At 55.4% G+C, this 18,400-nt stretch overlaps 1 protein-coding gene across 6 annotated transcripts in view; it reads left to right on the top strand.

Moving 5' to 3' along the window:
- Positions 1-18,400, top strand: part of jade2 (jade family PHD finger 2) — a 62,973-nt gene that overhangs the window by 29,982 nt on the left and 14,591 nt on the right. For all 6 annotated transcript variants that reach the window (XM_064349750.1, XM_064349752.1, XM_064349751.1 and 3 more), the window contains 5 exons: positions 5,435-5,604; positions 7,923-8,134; positions 8,751-8,918; positions 10,712-10,828; positions 11,883-12,401. In XM_064349750.1, the coding sequence (XP_064205820.1) occupies positions 5,435-5,604; positions 7,923-8,134; positions 8,751-8,918; positions 10,712-10,828; positions 11,883-12,401 (1,186 nt within the window). The remainder of the gene's footprint in view (positions 1-5,434; positions 5,605-7,922; positions 8,135-8,750; positions 8,919-10,711; positions 10,829-11,882; positions 12,402-18,400) is intronic.

Here is an 18,400-nt window from a genome sequence, read left to right as displayed (position 1 = left end):
TGGCATTCCCGGGCACCGACGTATCCACGGCAACAGGGCTGGCATTCCTGGGCACCGACGTATCCATGGAAACAGGGCTGGCATTCCTGGGCAGACCGCACTGGCATCCGAAGGAATCACAAAATGGCAGCGCTGAGGGAGCCGCCGCTCGGTGCTCTCACCTTAACCCTTCGCCTGCCGTCGCCGGGGAGGTACCGCCGGGCGCTAGGGGCGGCCAGCGAGCCGTACGTGCGTTTCCTGCCGATTCTGAGACCGGAGCCTTCAGGGTGCAGCTCAGCTTGTGTGTGAAACGACGTCACACGGGGTGCGTTTCTTTTTTTAAATGTGAGAGCTGTAAAGAGGTGGCTATTTTAGGAACCGCTCTGCGACTGTGTGAGCAGAGCTGTCTGCGGCGGGACCGCTGTGTGTTCACGCTCTGCGTCCTTTCTGCTGGACGTCCGTGAGCTTCGGACCTGAAGCTGACCCTGCTGCGGGTTGCTGGGGTGGTCACATGACCGTGCGGCGTTTATTTTCACTGCCTATCCCGGGGAAATGACTCGTCGTTTTTCATCTCTGAGATTGTTATTCCTTTCTCCTCCTTATCCTCGTTTAATATTTGGCTGAATTTTTTGTGAATGGATTGAGGTAACGAACAAGACCTCAGCAGTATTTTTCTCCCACATATTAAGACTCCTTAGGGCCTGAGGTGTAGCGACCAAGACGGTGCCCTTAAAGATGAACGGTAGCTTTGGATGGAATTCAGCTGTTCTAGAGTAATACTGCAGAATAATGGAGCTTGTAATTCTGACATTTGGCTTGTAACTCGGGGTTGCAGGTTTGATTCCCAGTTGGGGCACAGCTGTAATGCCTGTGGATGCGGTACTTAACCTGAACAGCTTCAGTTTAAAAAAAAAATACTCACCTGTACAGCTGGATTGTATTTTAGAAATGTGCAAGCTGTGTAAGCGTGTAATAAAGTGTAAAATGTGCGTTTATGTGCATCTGTTAGGTACCAAAGCCCCAAGCGTCTCCCCTGAGGGGTTCCCACCTGTCCCCTCTCATTGTGTGTGTGTGTGGGGGGGTGTTTTCCTGTGGAAGGGGTGTGCTTGCCCTTTTGTGCTGGGGAGGGGGAGTGTCTCCTCTCTCCCTCCCTCAACCCCCCCCCCCATCCCTCTCTCTCTCTCTGGGGATGGGGTTTGTTGCCCTTGTGTGGAGCTGGCTGCATGGGCATCCTGTCTGTATTGACCCACACCATTGGTCAATTGAGGAGGAGAGTGTCCTAGATTTTCACTATGGGGGAGGGGGGCAGGGGGCAGAGGTACTGACAGCGGGGTGGGGGGGGGGCCAGGAGGCAGAGGGACTGACAGCGGGGGGGGGGGCCAGGAGGCAGAGGGACTGACAGGGGGTGGGGTGGGGGCCTGGGGGGTTGCAGGAGTACAAGCGTGTTAGTTGACAGAGTGAAATATGTTGGGGTTCAGAGCATAGAGGAGATTATGTTCCTTAAAGAGATGGATGGATGGAGGGAGAGAGAGAGAAAGATGAGGATATGGAGAGGGAGGGATAGGGAGGGGTTTTTGCTCAGGGAGATGAGTGATGGGAGAGAACAGCAGCCTCCGTGGGCTTGGCAGAGAGGGCCCTGAGTGGAACACAGCCTGAGCTCGGAGGGAGGGAGGGAGGGAGGGAGGGAGAGAGAGAGAGAGAGAGATATGTGGAGTCTTGTCTGTCTCTCTGAGGAAAGGCTCTGGCTGTCCAATAACAAAACAATACTGTGGGTGGATGAAAAATGAACACACAGAGGCTGGAGAAAACAGAGGCTAGAAAAGTTAGAGATCTGAAGATCTCACAACCAGAGCCCCCTCCCTGTGCCCCCCCTGTCCCTCTGGCTGAAATCCGGTCACCACCCCCCCCTTGGGCCAGGCTGTCCCGGCCCTGGCGGGCTGTGTTATGGACGTGGTGATTGAAGATGTGGAGCAGGGGTGATAGATGCTGAGCTGATTGGCTGGGTGCGTTTCTCATCGTCTCTGGAGTGTCGCCGGGCGGATGTCACCCCATCGATTCTTTTCTGCCGAAAGGCTCGGTGTCACAGGCGAGGCGTACTCCGTCCTCCCCGGGCCCGTCCCGTCCCTCCTCCGCCCGGCCCGGCCTCGCACCTTTGACCCTCCCCCCCCCCCCACGCCTCACCAGTGCGGTTATCAGACGCTCGTGCGGTGCAGTGAGTCAAATGAAAAGAGCAGAGCCTTCCCTCCGCCGGCCGAGGAGGCCCTTCGGCTCCACAGCTGCTCCGTCCCCGGCAGGCAGGCGATCGATACTCATTTAACGCGCGGGCGCTTCGTCGCGCTCATATTGTGTGATAAACGCGTACGACTGAGACGCTAACAGGAGGACAGCTGGAGTTGCAGAACATGGGTATCAAGATCAGAAACAGCGGCACCATAAAATTTGATAAACGGAGACATTGGTCCCCTATACCAATCCTCTCAGGCAGCGCTGTACTGATCCCCCCCAACGGCCCTGTACCGTTCCCTTGGGCAGCACTTTCTGTGCTGTGATCCCGTCTCTGTCTGTAATCTGATATTCTGAATGAAGGGGGGAGAGATACATGGACGCAGGGTGGAATTTTATTAATGAGTAAAAATGAATGGCGATTAAAGTGCAGTGCGTAACATTCAGATCCTACCGGCGGTTTCTAAAGCAGCAGGGACATGCAATCAGTGTTCAGTCTGTGATGTGGAGTGTGCTGCCAGAGCATCAGGCAAAGATGGTGGGGTGGGGGTGGGAGGTGAAGATAACCAAATGAACGTGTCGGTTTAAAAATGGAAACGCGTCAACCGCGTGTCACCGTGGCCCACGTATCCGCTTTGATCTTCGGCGGCTGGGTGGATTTGTTTTTCCCTGCTCTGTTCTCCTCTCTTATCGAGATTTGGCCGCCGGGGCCGGGGCCGGGCCTGGCTGGGGATTTCCCAGAGTTCAGCGTGAGCAGGGCGGGCGGCCGGCTGCGCCCCTGGGAGGAGGAAGCGGCGCGCGAACTCCTCCGCGTCTGTGTAAACACGGCGCCGCTCCGCCTTATCTCCGGCCCGCTTCCTCATTTCAAAGGTCAGGGCCCGGCGTGCGGGACAGGGGCGGTCTCTGCCCGAAAGCGCCTGGCTGCTCTGGGCCCCGCTGCTCTGGGCCGTCTCTGCGGCCCGCGGTGGCGACGCCCCCTGCTGTTAGCGGGGGGAATAGCGGGCTGTGGGGGAAAGCAGGCTGGCTAACTGCAGCTGTTAGCGGTGGAAAGCGGGCTGGCTAACTGCAGCTGTTAGCGGGGGGAAAGCGGGCTGGCTAACTGTGGTTGTTAGCGGGGGAAAGCGGGCTGGCTAACTGCAGCTGTTAGCGGGGGGAAAGCGGGCTGGCTAACTGTGGTTGTTAGTGGGGGAAAGCGGGCTGGCTAACTGCAGCTGTTAGCGGGGGGAAAGCGGGCTGGCTAACTGCAGCCGCTAGCGGGGGAATAGCGGGCTGTGGGGGAAAGCGGGCTGGCTAACTGCAGCTGTTAGCGGGGGGAAAGCGGGCTGGCTAACTGCAGCCGCTAGCGGGGGGAATAGCGGGCTGTGGGGGAAAGCGGGCTGGCTAACTGCAGCTGCTAGCAGGGGGAAGCGGGCTGGCTAACTGCAGCCGTTAGCGGTGGAAAGCGGGCTGGCTAACTGCAGCTGTTAGCGGTGGAAAGCGGGCTGGCTAACTGCAGCTGTTAGCGGTGGAAAGCGGGCTGGCTATCTGCAGCTGTTAGCGGTGGAAAGCGGGCTGGCTAACTGCAGCCACTAGCAGGGGGGAAAGCGGGCTGACTAACTGCAGCTGTTAGCGGTGGAAGCGGGCTGGCTATCTGCAGCTGTTAGCGGTGGAAAGCGGGCTGGCTAACTGCAGCCACTAGCAGGGGGGAAAGCGGGCTGACTAACTGCAGCCGTTAGGGGGGGAAAGCGGGCTGGCTAACTGCAGCCGTTAGGGGGGAAAGCGGGCTGGCTAACTGTAGCCGTTAGCGGGGGAAAGCGGGCTGGCTAACTGCAGCCGTTAGGGGGGGAAAGCGGGCTGGCTAACTGCAGCCTTTAGGGGGGGAAAGCGGGCTGGCTAACTGTAGCCGTTAGCGGGGGAAAGCGGGCTGGCTAACTGCAGCCGTTAGGGGGGGAAAGCGGGCTGGCTAACTGCAGCCCTTAGCGGTGGAAAGCGGGCTGGCTAACTGCTGCTGTTAGCGGTGGAAAGCGGGCTGGCTAAGTGGAGTTCAGTGGGTAATGGGCTCTGTGAAATCACTGCAGGTTAAATGGAGTTCACTGACCTGAATACTCAGATGAGCCCGAGAGCTCAGAGCGAAGTAGAGCACACACTCACACAGGCTGACTGGAGCTCCACACACCGCCATGTCCACTGAGCGTGTGAGCGTGCGTGTGTGTGTGTGTGCGTGCACGTGCGCATGCTTTCGTGCGTTTCGTGCATGCGTGCGCCTTGCAGCTCGTCAGACAGAATGCTGTAAGGTCCCGGGGCTGCAGGGTTCAAACCTCGCTGACCTCAGCACTGAGACCCGGAACGTTCCCTTTCAACAGAAACGCCGTCGCTGTGTGAGCTCACACCTGTATCACTGCAGCCACATCAGCTCACACCTGTATCACTGCAGCCACATCAGCTCACACCTGTATCACTGCAGCCACATCAGCTCACACCTGTATCACTGCAGCCACATCAGCTCACTGCAGCCACATCAGCTCACACCTGTATCACTGCAGCCACATCAGCTCACTGCAGCCACATCAGCTCACACCTGTATCACTGCAGCCACATCAGCTCACACCTGTATCACTGCAGCCACATCAGCTCACTGCAGCCACATCAGCTCACACCTGTATCACTGCAGCCACATCAGCTCACTGCAGCCACATCAGCTCACACCTGTATCACTGCAGCCACATCAGCTCACTGCAGCCACATCAGCTCACACCTGTGTCACTGCAGCCACATCAGCTCACACCTGTATCACTGCAGCCACATCAGCTCACTGCAGCCACATCAGCTCACACCTGTATCACTGCTCCTACATCAGCTCACACCTGTATCACTGCAGCCACATCAGCTCACACCTGTGTCACTGCAGCCACATCAGCTCACACCTGTATCACTGCAGCCACATCAGCTCACACCTGTATCACTGCAGCCACATCAACAACAACTTCAATTCAGTTATTCCTCTGACCGCTGAAATCTGCATCCTTCAGTTCAGTTATTCTCTAACAGCTAAAATCTGCATATTTCAAATCAGTTATTCACTGACTGCTGAATTCCTGTGAAGAAATCATATTTGCTTTAGAGTCGTAGCCATGGTTGTGACGAGGTTTGAGGTTTCATTCGTTCATTTTTGTAACGGTGATCGCATGTGTAGCATGTAACATGATTTTAATGTCAGGTATCTGTCTGTCTGTCTGTCTGTCTGTACACGCAGGGTACTTCCCGAAGTTGGCCGCATCTCCTTCTACTCCTCAGCCCAGACCCGGGGGTTCTCCGAGCTGGTACAGGGCGGGGAGCGGGCCCCCGAGCCGCTCTGCCAGTACGACCTGGACGATCTGGACGTGTCCTGGCTGGAGCTGGTCAACACGGAGTTTAGGGAACTGGGTAAGGCTGAGTGTGGGGTTTAGGGAACTGGGTAAGGCTGAGTGTGGGGTTTAGGGAACTGGGTGTAAGGCTCAGTGTGTGGTTTAGGGAACTGGGTAAGGCTCAGTGTGGGGTTTAGGGAACTGGGTAAGGCTCAGTGTGGGGTTTAGGGAACTGGGTAAGCCTCAGTGTGGGGTTTAGGGAACTGGGTAAGGCTGAGTGTGGGGTTTAGGGAACTGGGTAAGGCTCAGTGTGGGGTTTAGGGAGCTGGGTAAGCCTCAGTGTGGGGTTTAGGGAACTGGGTAAGGCTCAGTGTGGAGTTTAGGGAACTGGGTAAGGCTGAGTGTGGGGTTTAGGGAACTGGGTGTAAGGCTCAGTGTGTGGTTTAGGGAACTGGGTAAGGCTCAGTGTGGAGTTTAGGGAACTGGGTAAGGCTCAGTGTGGGGTTTAGGGAACTGGGTACCCTACAATCCTGTACGCCTCTGCTCCCCTTTTCTGTGACACCATAGCCTTACTGTTGTTCCACACCCCTTTTCAGCGTTTGCATTGGTACAGTCCGCTCTGGAGGTAACAGGGACACTCTATGGACAACAGCATGTTCCATTGTTAGGCGTGTATAGGGGTGTCGCTCGCTCCTGTGTGTACACGGCACAATTATTCACAGTCTTCAACTCTGGGCCTCTGCCAAGCCCTCGATCTTGGGTGATTGACAGCTGCTGACCCCGCCTGTCTGAAAAGTGCCCAGTCTATCTGCAATCTGATCCTTTGCCTAGAGATAAGAAAAATAATTGAATTTACTTGTCCGCTAGACCTCAGCATATTTGCTCTGCTTTTAAGAGATTATGAAGTGGCATTTCTCACATGTGTACTCGTGTTTATTTATTTATTTTTTGAAATGGAAAAAGAGATTATCTTCATTTACTTCTCATAACAGTGTGTGAGCCTGAACCGGAGGCAGGCAACGAGGGCCAGATCTGTTTCTGCTTTTCTTGCCAACTTCTGGCCTTAATCGCTTCATTAGCCCCAACTCTTACACCATTTGGGCATCTTAGCTGCATTTCTTGATAAGTGCATGAATGACAGCCAAAGACTGTTCATGTCTCCCTGTATTAAATGTCTTAATGCAATCAAACCTGTGAGTGAACCAGTGTTGGGGTACGCAGCCCGTTAGCTCGTTAGCTTGTTGGTGTGATTGGTGGAAACAGAAACCTGCACACACACCGGCCCTTCAGGACTGGAGTTGCCCGCCCCTGGCCTGAGCGATAGCATGGCGGAGTGCTTTGGCGGTTTTAGTGCGCGGTTGGTGTTGCCGACGGTGACGGCTGCACGCTCGATCACGCGCACACAAACGGCGTGACTCCCGCTCTCCCAGTGTCCGCCGGGGGCTCGGACAGCCCGCTCCCCCACCTGTCCCGCCGCTCGCTCTCTTATTTAAATGCGCAGGAGTCCTCCTCCAGTCAGTGGTTAGCTGGGCTTCCAGCGTGTGTGCTGAGAACACAGGGCCTCTCTTATTGCCCCTGGCTTTCCGCTTCCGTGGGGCCCGCGCGGAGCTGAAAGGTCTCGGAGCGGAATCAGGCTGGAAGCGGACCGTGTCTCAGCGCGGCGCTGAGGATGAGGCGATGGCGGCGAGCAAACACGCAGCGCTGATCTGTCAGCGGCTCTTTCTCTCTGTCCTGGGGGGGGGGCGTCGAGTGCATGAGGAGGCTCGGTGGTCGGCTGATGATCCCTCTTGTTCCGTCGCTCGCTCTCTGATGATCCCTCTTGTTCCGTCGCTCGCTCTCTGATGATCCCTCTCGTTCCGTCGCTCGCTCTCTGATGATCCCTCTCGTTCCGTCGCTCGCTCTCTGATGATCCCTCTCGTTCCGTCGCTCGCTCTCTGATGATCCCTCTCGTTCCGTCGCTCGCTCTCTGATGATCCCTCTCGTTCCGCTCAGATCGGCTGTGGATCGGCCCTCCCGCAGGTTACCCACACGTGCAGAGCTCTGTGGCCCTCTATTGCATTAACCGTCACATTCAGCTTCTGGATCCAGTGACCTTTGACCTTCGAGCCAGCAGACTGGGTGCAGTGACCTTTGACCCAGCAGACTGGGTCCAGCGATGTTTGGGCCAGCAGACTGGGTCCAGCCATGTTTGGGCCAGCAGACTGGGTCCAGTGACCTTTGACCTTTGAGCCAGCAGACTGGGTGCAGTGACCTTTGACCTTTGGGCCAGCGTAGCTGTGGACCTCCCTGCTGTGGGCTGTAGTGATGACAGATGTGTCTGGGGCTCCAGACGGCAGTGGGCCTCTGGGGCCATGTCCAGGGCGGAGGGTCTCACTGGTCTGTGTTCCCCCCCCACAGCACTGCCGGAGCTGGACGAGCTCACCATGGAGCGCGTGCTGATTGAGCTGGAGAAGCGTTGCCACGAGAACATGCAGCTGGCCATCGAGACGGAGGAGGGGCTGGGCATCGAGTACGACGAGGACGTGGTGTGCGACGTCTGCCGCTCGCCCGAGGGGGAGGACGGCAACGAGATGGTCTTCTGCGACAAGTGCAACGTCTGCGTCCATCAGGTAGGCACGGTCAGCGGGCGGTCTGGGGGGGGGTCCAGGGGTGGGGCAGCGTGGGGCGGGTCTGGGGGGAGTGGGGGGTCAGGGGTCAGTGGGGTCTGGGGGGCGGGGTCAACGCTGTGGGATCCAGGGGGCGGGGTCAGTGCGGCAGGTTCTGGGGGGCGGAGTCAGTGCTGCACGGTCCAGGGGGCGGGTCAGCACGGCAGGGTTCGCCGTCCGCCGCTGCTGCTCTCGACCGCGCGGCACGCGATTATGTCACCGACGGCGCTCTTCAGAAAGCGCTTCTCTGGGGCTTTATTGACTCTTATAAACGCCAAGGAAACCGCGGCTCGGAAACAGAAGCGCTAACTGCGAGCCTCAGGGCCTCCGGCACGCGGAGTGAAGCGGCGCTAATTGGCTCCAGGGTCCCTTGGTAGTCGCAGAACTGAACGGAAGTGTAGTGTAGCGGGTGTGTGTGAACCGCTCTCTCACTATCTCTAATCCCTCGCTCTCTCTCTCTCCCCTCATCTCCCGCTCCTTCTCTCTCCCCTTCTCTCTCCCTCTTCCCCCCCTCTCTCCCATCTCTCTCTTTCTCGCTCGTCTCTCTCTCCCTGTCTCTGCATCCCCCCCCCCCCCCCAGGCCTGTTACGGAATCCTGAAGGTGCCCCTGGGGAACTGGCTGTGTCGTACCTGTGCCCTGGGGGTGCAGCCCAAATGTCTCCTGTGCCCCAAGAGGGGGGGGGCCCTGAAGCCCACACGCAGCGGGACCAAGTGGGTCCATGTGAGCTGTGCCTTATGGATCCCCGAGGTACACACACTCGCATACACACACACACACACACACACTCTCACACACACACACACACACACTCTCACACACACACACGCACACACACACACACACACACACACGGACACACACACTCTCACACACACACAGTCTCACACACACACATACACACGTATATACACACACACACTCTCTCACACACACACACACTCACACACACACACACAGACTCACACTCACAATCACACACACACACATGTACACTCATAAACACACTCATATTCACACACACTCATACTCACGCCAGTTGTGCCTTATGGGTCTCAGAGGTACACACACACTCATATACACACATACACATACGCACACACACATACTCTCATACACACACACACATACACAGACCCTCTCACACATGCATGCACGCACATGCACACAAGCACTCCCACACACACACACACACAACAGTTGTGCCTTATGGGTCTCAGAGGTGCACACACACATACTCATATACACACACACATACACAGACACTCTCACACATGCATGCACGCACATGCACAAGCACTCCCCCACACACACACATCAGCTGTGCCTTATGGACCGATCGATAGATCATGCACTCACACACAGACACACACACACACACACTCACACACACACACACACACACACACACACACTCTCACACACACACACATCAGCTGTGCCTTATGGATCGATCGATAGATCATGCACTCATTTCACGTGAGCCCTGCGCGCTTCATTAATCGATTGAGTCATTAATTGAAGATCAGAGGCGATTTGGGTTATCAAGCCCTTTGGTAAGGAAGTGGTTCTGCTGGATTGAGTGGCAGGTTACGTTTTGTTTGTTTTTGTTAAGCATTACGTTTTGCCTGTGCCAGAGAAGCAGAGAAGCGTTAATAAGACAACGTGACGAAGACAGTTTCACACGTTGTTTGGGTGCGAAGCCGAGAGATTGCACAATTGAGACTGTCGTTTGTCGTTTGGAGAAAAAAAAAAAAAAACATTGCATTTCTGAATGTCTCGATTTGCACTGCCTTATAAGAATATCAGTGTGTTTAGGTTTCGAGGGTCTCCTTGCGGGAGCTTGGCTCGAGCGTGTTCGACACATTCACCACCCAAACACGTCTTTGTCAGCCAGAAGAAAGGGCGAACTCAAACGCAATGCCTTTTTAAGACCAGTTGATTTCACCCTCTTGTAGTCGTGTCAGCTTAATGGAGGCCTTTTGCTGCTTTTAGATGTAAGAAGTAATTAAAAGCCGGGATTTTTAAAGATTCTGTCAGACGGCAGGAGCAGACTGGCGGGGGGGGGTAGGGGGGGTTCAGTGGTGATTGTCGGCTGGGCTGGAGGAGGGATGTTTTGGTGCTTCTGGGGGGGGGCGGCAGCACACTGGGGAATGGGATTGATTTTTAAGCCCCAGATTTTGGAGTACCCTTCTTTCTCCTCCTCCCTTCCCCTTAGTTTTGTGAGGCTGTAGCAACAAGGGAATTCTGTGGTCTCCATGGCGACCGGTAGAAGTCCTGCTTTAAGATTGATTCTCTGGCCTCCATAGCGACAGTGTGATTGTGGGGTCTCCATAGCGACAGGGAAGAGTGCAGCTCTAGGTGTGATTGTGGGGTCTCCATAGAGATGGGTACTGTGCAGCTCTAGGTGTGATTGTGGGGTCTCCATAGCAACGGGGTAGAGTGCAGCTCTAGGTGTGCTCATGGGGTCTCCATAGCGACGGGATACAGTGCAGCTCCAGGTGTAATTGTGGCAGGTGGTGATGCAAGTGTGTTTCCTGCAGGTGAGCATAGGCTGTCCTGAGAAGATGGAGCCCATAACCAAGGTGTCCCACATCCCCGCCAGCCGCTGGGCCCTGTCCTGCAGCCTGTGCAGAGAGCACACGGGCACCTGCATACAGGTGAGAGTGCTGCATACTACACACTGCATACTACACACTACTTACACCTGCATACAGGCGAGCACGGTGCATACTACACACTGCATACTGCACACTACTTACACTTGCATACAAGTGAGCGCGCTGCATACTTACACACTACACACTACTTACACCTGCATACAGGTGAGTGCACTACACACTACATACATCTGCATACAGGTGAGTACACTACATATACACACACCTGAACATAGCAGCTGGTACCTGCTTTGTGCTGCTGTTGTGTTGACAGGAAGCTATAATCAACCCTTTTCACCTTTTCTGCTCCTGTTACTGTCATTTTTCTGTGCTGCTAGGATACCGCAGAACTACAATTCTCACCTATTCTGTGCTGCTAGGATACCACAGAACTACAATTCTCACCTATTCTGCGCTGCTAGGATACCACAGAACTACAGTTTTCACCTATTTTGTGCTGCTAAGATACCGCAGAACTACAACTCTCACCTATTCTGCGCTGCTAGGATACTGCAGAACTACAACTCTCACCTATTCTGCGCTGCTAGGATGCTGCAGAACTACAACTCTCACCTATTCTGCGCTGCTAGGATGCTGCAGAACTACAACTCTCACCTATTCTGCGCTGCTAGGATGCTGCAGAACTACAACTCTCACCTATTCTGCGCTGCTAGGATGCTGCAGAACTACAACTCTCACCTATTCTGCGCTGCTAGGATACCGCAGAACTACAACTCTCACCTATTCTGCGCTGCTAGGATACTGTACTGCCAGAACGCTTTACAGTTGGCTACGTCGCTCTCGTTGCTGTGACGATGTTCTCCTCGAATCACAAGGGGGCGAGGGGGGGTGGTTTGAGATGTGTATGACTCAAGAGTTTCTGTGTTATCGCCCTCTTGCCTATGGAGGGGGGCGGGGTGGTGGGGGGGCAGGTGAGACGGTGCCCGGCGGTGAGTCAGACCTGGCCGAGCTCATTAGTATCCACGGTGACCTGTGTATGTGTGTATATGTGTACGTGGTATGTTCTCACAGTGTCTCCTGCACCCTGTCCCAGTGCTCCATGCCCTCCTGCATAGTGGCCTTCCACGTGACCTGCGCCTTCGACCGCAGCCTGGAGATGCGCACCATCCTGGCGGAGAACGACGAGGTGCGCTTCAAGTCCTACTGCCTGGAGCACAGCAGCGCCCCCCACGGGAGCAGCAAGGCGGAGCAGCAGCGCGGCGAGCAGACGGGTCCCGAGCAGCCGCCCCAGCCGCCGCCGCAGCCGCTGCCGCCGCCGCCGCCGGACCAGACGGAGCGGGAGAAGGCCAGCCGCCGCAAGCAGAAGCTGCAGGAGATGGAGGACGAGTTCTACCTGCTGGTGGAGCCCAAGGACGTGGCGGAGAGCCTGGGGCTGCCCGACGCGCACGTGGACTTCCTGTACCAGTACTGGAAGCTGCGCAGGAAGTCCAACTTCAACCAGCCGCTGGTGGCCCTGAAGAGGGACGAGGTGGACAACCTGGCCCAGCAGGAGCAGGACGTCCTGTACCGGCGACTCAAGCTCTTCACCCACCTCCGGCAGGACCTGGAGAGGGTGAGCCACGCACACACACAATCTCACACACACACACACACGCAGGCACACGCACACGCACACACACACACATACATACACACACACACACAGACACACAGACACACGCATACACACGCACACACACACCCACACACACGCAGGCACACACGCACATACGCACACACACACACACATGCACATACGCACACATACACACCACACACAGCAGGCACACACACCAGCACACGCACGCACCCACACACACAGTCACACACACACACGACACCAGGCACACACCACACACACACACACCAGTACACAACACATGCACCCGCAGCGCACACACACACACCACACACACACACACACACACACACACACACACACACGCAGGCACACTCACACCACCACACCCACACACACCACACGCAGCACACTCACACACACACACACACACACACACGCACACATACGCTCACACACACACACACACACACACACACACACACACACGGCGGTCTCCCCTGTGTGTTTATCTCCCTGCTCGTCCCGGGGTCGCTCTGGCCGCTGGTGTGTCTGAGTCCCAGGAGTGCTGCTGTTTTCGGGTGCTTTTCCTCCTGGAACAGGCACTTGAGTGGACGGCACACGCCTCCATCTCCCACACGCTGGGCCCTAAATCTCTCTTCCTTAGATACGCTGTAGCAGCCGAGGTAATTTAGAGCCAGACCGAAGCGCGGTTCTCCTCAAGGGTGTCCCCGTCCCAAGTCCTTTATAGAGCAGTCAGCTGCTGAACTTTAACGATTCGAAAAACGGCTAAATAGGTCCAGATGGGCCATTAATTATCGGGATGGAGCTGAATCTTCCCAGCAGCCCTCCAGGTGTGTGTGTGTGTGTGTGTGTGTGTGGGTGTGTGTGTGTGTGAGAGAGAGTGTGTGTGTGTGTGTGTGGGGCATGTGTGTGTGTGTGTGTGTGTGCGGGAGGGAGGGAGGGAGGGGGGCATTCTAATAACTGCACAGATTGGATCAATAGATCCAACGCTCCTCTTTCATTCAGACCTTTATTTAAAATTGGCTGGTTTTTCAAGTCGGCCCTGTTCCGTTTCCTGCACAGACCCCCCCCCCCCACCCCTGGCAGGGGGGTGCACCGACCGCCATTTCCGTTGCCACAGATTTCAGCTGGCGGCTTTGAGCATAAACCTGTGTGGCATCCGCCTGCTGGTGTCTCGAGGGGCTCAGCTGCTGTGATTGAGCTCTGAGGAGCCGTGGGCCCCCCCGCCCCCCCCCCCCGTGGCCCTTGGCTCAGGGGGTAACATGGCTGACCCGTGTCTTTAAGGAAGAGAGGCGCTTCTGCGCGAGCGTCGGGCGGGGCGCTCGCTGGCTGGGCGGAAAGCGTCGCGGCGGCTGTCTCAGCGCCAGCGTGCGGCTGTGCGGGGATTTCCTGTTTCATTCGATATGCTTGTTGGTTTAATGGGCTTGCCGGGGAGGTGTAGACACACCGGGCGAAGGATTTAAGGGCTTAGGCCTTCTGTTTGCCAGATCTTAGCGGGCTTGGGTCTGTGTGTCAGTCTCACTGATAACCCCTGGATCCAGAAACCAACAGAAAGTGAGATTTCTTTCCCCTGATAAAGCTTCGCAGCCTGGAGATTATTGCACTCTTTTTTTTTTTTTTTGAGCTCTTCGCCTTGTAACCAGCCCTTGCTTAAGTGTGGGATCAAGGCCCATTCAGTGCACACCCATGATAAAAACGCTTTTTTCCCTTTTTTCCGCTAAGCGTTGAGAGTGTGGAGCGTAGAGCGGTGCCGTACCTGCAGGTCATCTCCTCCAAACGGAGAGAGGCTCGTCTAAAAATAGGCCTGAAGTGCTGGATTCAGGAGGGGGATGTTTGTGTAAATTGCGGCTGAAGTGAAGCATATTTTCCACTGTTCCCTGATACTCTCTGGCTGTGGAGGTGGTTTTTTATTTCTCCTTTTCTTTTTTTTTTTTCTCAGGGAGCTTTGCGCATTCCAGTCGTCTCTCAGTTTATGGGCAAACGTAGAGGGGGGGGGGAACCGCCCCGTCCCGTCCGCTCACCCAAATCCCCCAGTGCACTTTTCCCTGGAACGTCGGAGGACGATTCCATGGAAAGTTTGGGATTGGCTTTCCCTTTGAAGTGCTGCAAATTGAGCTGCACTGTTCATCGTGGAGTTTTTCTGAATTAGACACACACACACACACACACACACACACACACGGGTGAAAGAGAGACAGAGAGGGAGGTGGGGTAGGTGGTTTTTGGTGTGAATACTGAAAAAGTGAAACATTCACAGGGCATTTATGCAAATGTCCTGAGCTGCAAGCTCCCCTGTTGGGCCAGATTCAAATGGGGGGTGGGGGTGGGGGGGGAAGGCGGGCTTATGGAATCATGTGGTGGACGAGGGGGTGGGTTTTTTCGGCAGGTTTTTGTTGGTGTGTCCTGCTGCTGGGGGGGGGGAAATGGGTGAGATGCTGTTCCCCTTGCCTTCGCCCTCCTCAGCTGAGTCATTTAGTCTCATTGCTGTTGACGTTTCCCCTCCCAGGCTGTGGTGTTATGTAATGTGGGGGGGAGGGTCACGCAGAGGACACAGACGCGGGTGAAGGGCTTGTGTCTCGCCTTTCTGACCCCCACCCCCCGCTGGGGCGCCCGTTCAGCCATCCTGACCCTGCTCGACCGGTCCAGACCGTTTACCAGAGGGCGTATCCCCCCCCCACCCCAAACCCAACCAAACCACGTCCCTGTCCCAGGCCCTAACCCTGCTGCAGGAGCTCCCAGCTGCTGTCTCACTTTCAGCCCATCTCTGCGGAGCTGCTCCACGTCTCTGCCGCTCTGCCATCGGCTCGCGCTGCCTGTTATTGGGGCGCAGGGGCGTTCTAAAGAAGGGTCCCCCGGGCTACGAACACGCCACCACTGCGTCACACGCTCTCACAAGCGTGTTCAGAACACGCTAAGGCTCCGTCACATGCCCTCGAAGGCGTGTTCAGAAAACGCTAACGCTCAGCCACACGCTCTGGAGGGCGTGTTCAGTACACGCTAACGTTCAGCCACACGCTCTGGAGGGCGTGTTCAGTACGCTAACGCTCAGCCACACGCTCTGGAGGGCGTGTTCAGTACGCGGGCTGCTCTTAGCTTCACGGAGGCCACTCTGCTGTACGCTTCAGTGATGAAATAAATATGAGGCAGGTATAAATATTGATGGCCGCCGCGCCGCGTCGCGGGTTTCTGCGGTGTTCTCTTTCGCCCCCGACGCACGACGGGCAGCGGCGGGCGCACGCGCTCAGATAAATTATTGAAATGTGGAACCTCGAATTCGCCGCGACGTTGGTAAGTCAGCAAAGTGAGGCTGTTGAACTCAGCCCCTCCGTTTGAAGGGCAGGGCAGTCACAGTTCTGCGGTCCCCCCCCCCCCCTTCCTCCGTGGGTGAGGTTCAGTTCAGGCGGGTGCTGTGCTCAGTGTTGACCAGCAGGAGGCGGTGAACGCTGTCCCTCCGCCCTTCCGCACACTGACTCGGTCACGCTTGGGTGCTGCCGGCACATCAATAAGTAACGGCAGCAACGGCCGTCCTGCCGATGACCCGCAGCTTTAGTATTTCACCAAGAGAATTCGGCACGCCACCTTCTCAGCTCCCCTGCGAAATGTTCTGATAAGAATTCTTTTTAATTTAAAGTATATAAACACTGCCCCCCGCCCATCAAATTTCAGTCATAGAAAATGTTTTTTTTAAAGACTTAATTCTATTTATTTTTTATGATTCTCAAGTAAATAAATGAACCAAATAGTGTTTTTATTTGCTAAGCCAAGGCTTTCTACCTGAAGTCCGTTTATACCGTCTGTATTAACGCGGCAGTTCGGACTCGTCGCGTGAAGAGTTGTCAGCTGTCGGTCGAGTGATTTGACTTTTAAAATTTTGATTTGTGCCGCTGTGGAGGTGAGTTTGATCTCTCCTGATTTTTCAGGCCTTTGTGTCCCTTTTGTGCCACACACAGAAGCGGGAACAGCTTCCTGTTTACGCGGCTCCAACGCTGTCCACACGCAGCTGTGCATTTCTGCGCCTGCTCACCGGTGGTGTGGAGTCCTGCACCTTTTGTTTTCAGTGGGATTCTCTTTGTTTTGTACGACGGGACCCTTACAGGGCACGGCCTGGCATCGGTCTCTTTCAAGGTCCTGCCAGTTTGAGTCCCTTTTACCACCCCTGCCCTTGTTGGTACCCTTACAGAAAAGGTCCTGACAGTTTGAGGCCCCTTTACCACCCCTGCCCCCATTGGTACCACATTCTGAAACACGCAAAATCCCGTCTGACTCAGAAGCTCGGCTGTATTTTATCACACCAAAGCCACACATTTTATCTTACAGCCATCTTTGATTTTCTTTGAGCTGTTAAATGTCAGACAGAAACCATGTCAGTGCTGGCCAGTAAAAGCTACCCTTTTTTTTTTTTTTCTTTTCCTTTTAAAGATATGGCGTCCATAAGTTTCACAGCGCTGTAATATTAGTGTTACGGCCACTGCTACACAAGTGTATTGTGACAGAGGATTTAGCTTCACCTGTGAGCCTGCTCAGGGTGAAAGCCTTTCTGCTACAGAGACACTGAGAGGGAAGCGGAACTGGGTGACCAGTTCCATGCAGGAGTTAAAGAGGGCGTGGCCAGTGGAACTGTACAATGAGCAGGAAGTGATGTCACAATGGGACAGTACATGCAATCACAGTAAGCATTCATGGGCATGCGGTGCATTTGCAGCCAAAATACAGAATTGTGATAATTACCCCTATTTGAGTCGATATAAATTCAGGTAACAGTGGATTAGATTGTTCAGTTAATTCTATGTAGCCTAGTGAATTGTGTCTGCGTACAGTGGAGCAGAATCACATAAGTTCATACTGTGTGTGTTTAGGCTTGCTTTTCAGCACCGCCGCGATGCTGTTCTGGAAATGGCGGGTGCTTCATGCGTAATAGCTGAACTACTTACTGTACGGTACTTTTGCTTGATGGCATTGAGGCCGGTTGCAGAACCGATGGCTGTGAATCATTTCTCACACGCGTGACTCATTTTGAAAGTGCCTTTTTTCCAGAGCTCATGCTCATGCACCACGTGTCACAGCCGGGTGAAAACGGCCACAGGCGAAAATCCCGCAGACGCTTGTTTGCTCAAACCGTGCCGTTGTTGTGACTGCTTGCTGGGCCTGGCTGGGCCTATCGCATCGGCACGACTGCGAAAGCGCCGCTCCGTGCAGAGGCCGTGCGTGTTAGCACGTTAGCTCGTTAGCACGTTAGCGTGTCACGAGCGCTTCCGTGAGGAACCAAGGCGCAGAGAGCCAGTCACAGCCCCGGTGGGGAAAACTGTCGCCGCTCGTCCGTGTTTCTGACGTTCGCTCGCGTTCCCCTGGGAGGGGTGCAGGTGTGTCGGTCGTGCGGGGGGTGTGGCATCATTCCGGAAGCTCCGGTCCTTTCTCAGAATCCCCAACGCTCAGGCCCGTGTCCAGTTGGGTAGCTGGGGTGGCACTGGCCTCATCTGGTATTTGATTGGCCGCCTCAGGTGCCGCCCATATTTTGTTGACAATAATGTGTTCCTCCTTTACTGAGTCTGTGAGCCCCCCCAAACCCTACCAGCACTGCGTCTTCCAGTAAAGATTTCGGAAGGGGGACGGACATGACCTGGCAGCTCTTTAGGCTGAAGAGCAGTGAGTGGCCCTGCTGGACGGCCACTCCAGTTAGTCAGACTAGGAAGGCGGGGCCTGGTCTATCGCTCAACACCGCCCTCTGCTGAAACCACTCCGACATTGCAGCCTGAGCAGGAGGAACTCTCCCCCCCCCTCCCCCTGACAGGGCTCTTCTCTCAGTAACTCAGCACTTCGGCGCGGGAGACGAGCTAATTACCGAGCCAGACGCGGCGCTTGCAGGTATTGATTGAATGTGCTGGCTCAGGGACGCCGGTCTGGGGTGTTCTGGGCGCTTTTAAACGCTGAGGTAAGCCGAGCTCTTGGCGGTGGCGGTGGCGGCGGCGGGG

This window comes from Anguilla rostrata, chromosome 9 (assembly GCF_018555375.3).
Source record: "Anguilla rostrata isolate EN2019 chromosome 9, ASM1855537v3, whole genome shotgun sequence".
In the NCBI taxonomy this organism is placed as follows: Eukaryota; Metazoa; Chordata; class Actinopteri; order Anguilliformes; family Anguillidae; genus Anguilla; species Anguilla rostrata.
Note: the sequence above shows the minus strand (reverse complement) of the source record. Positions and strands in the feature narration are given on the sequence as shown.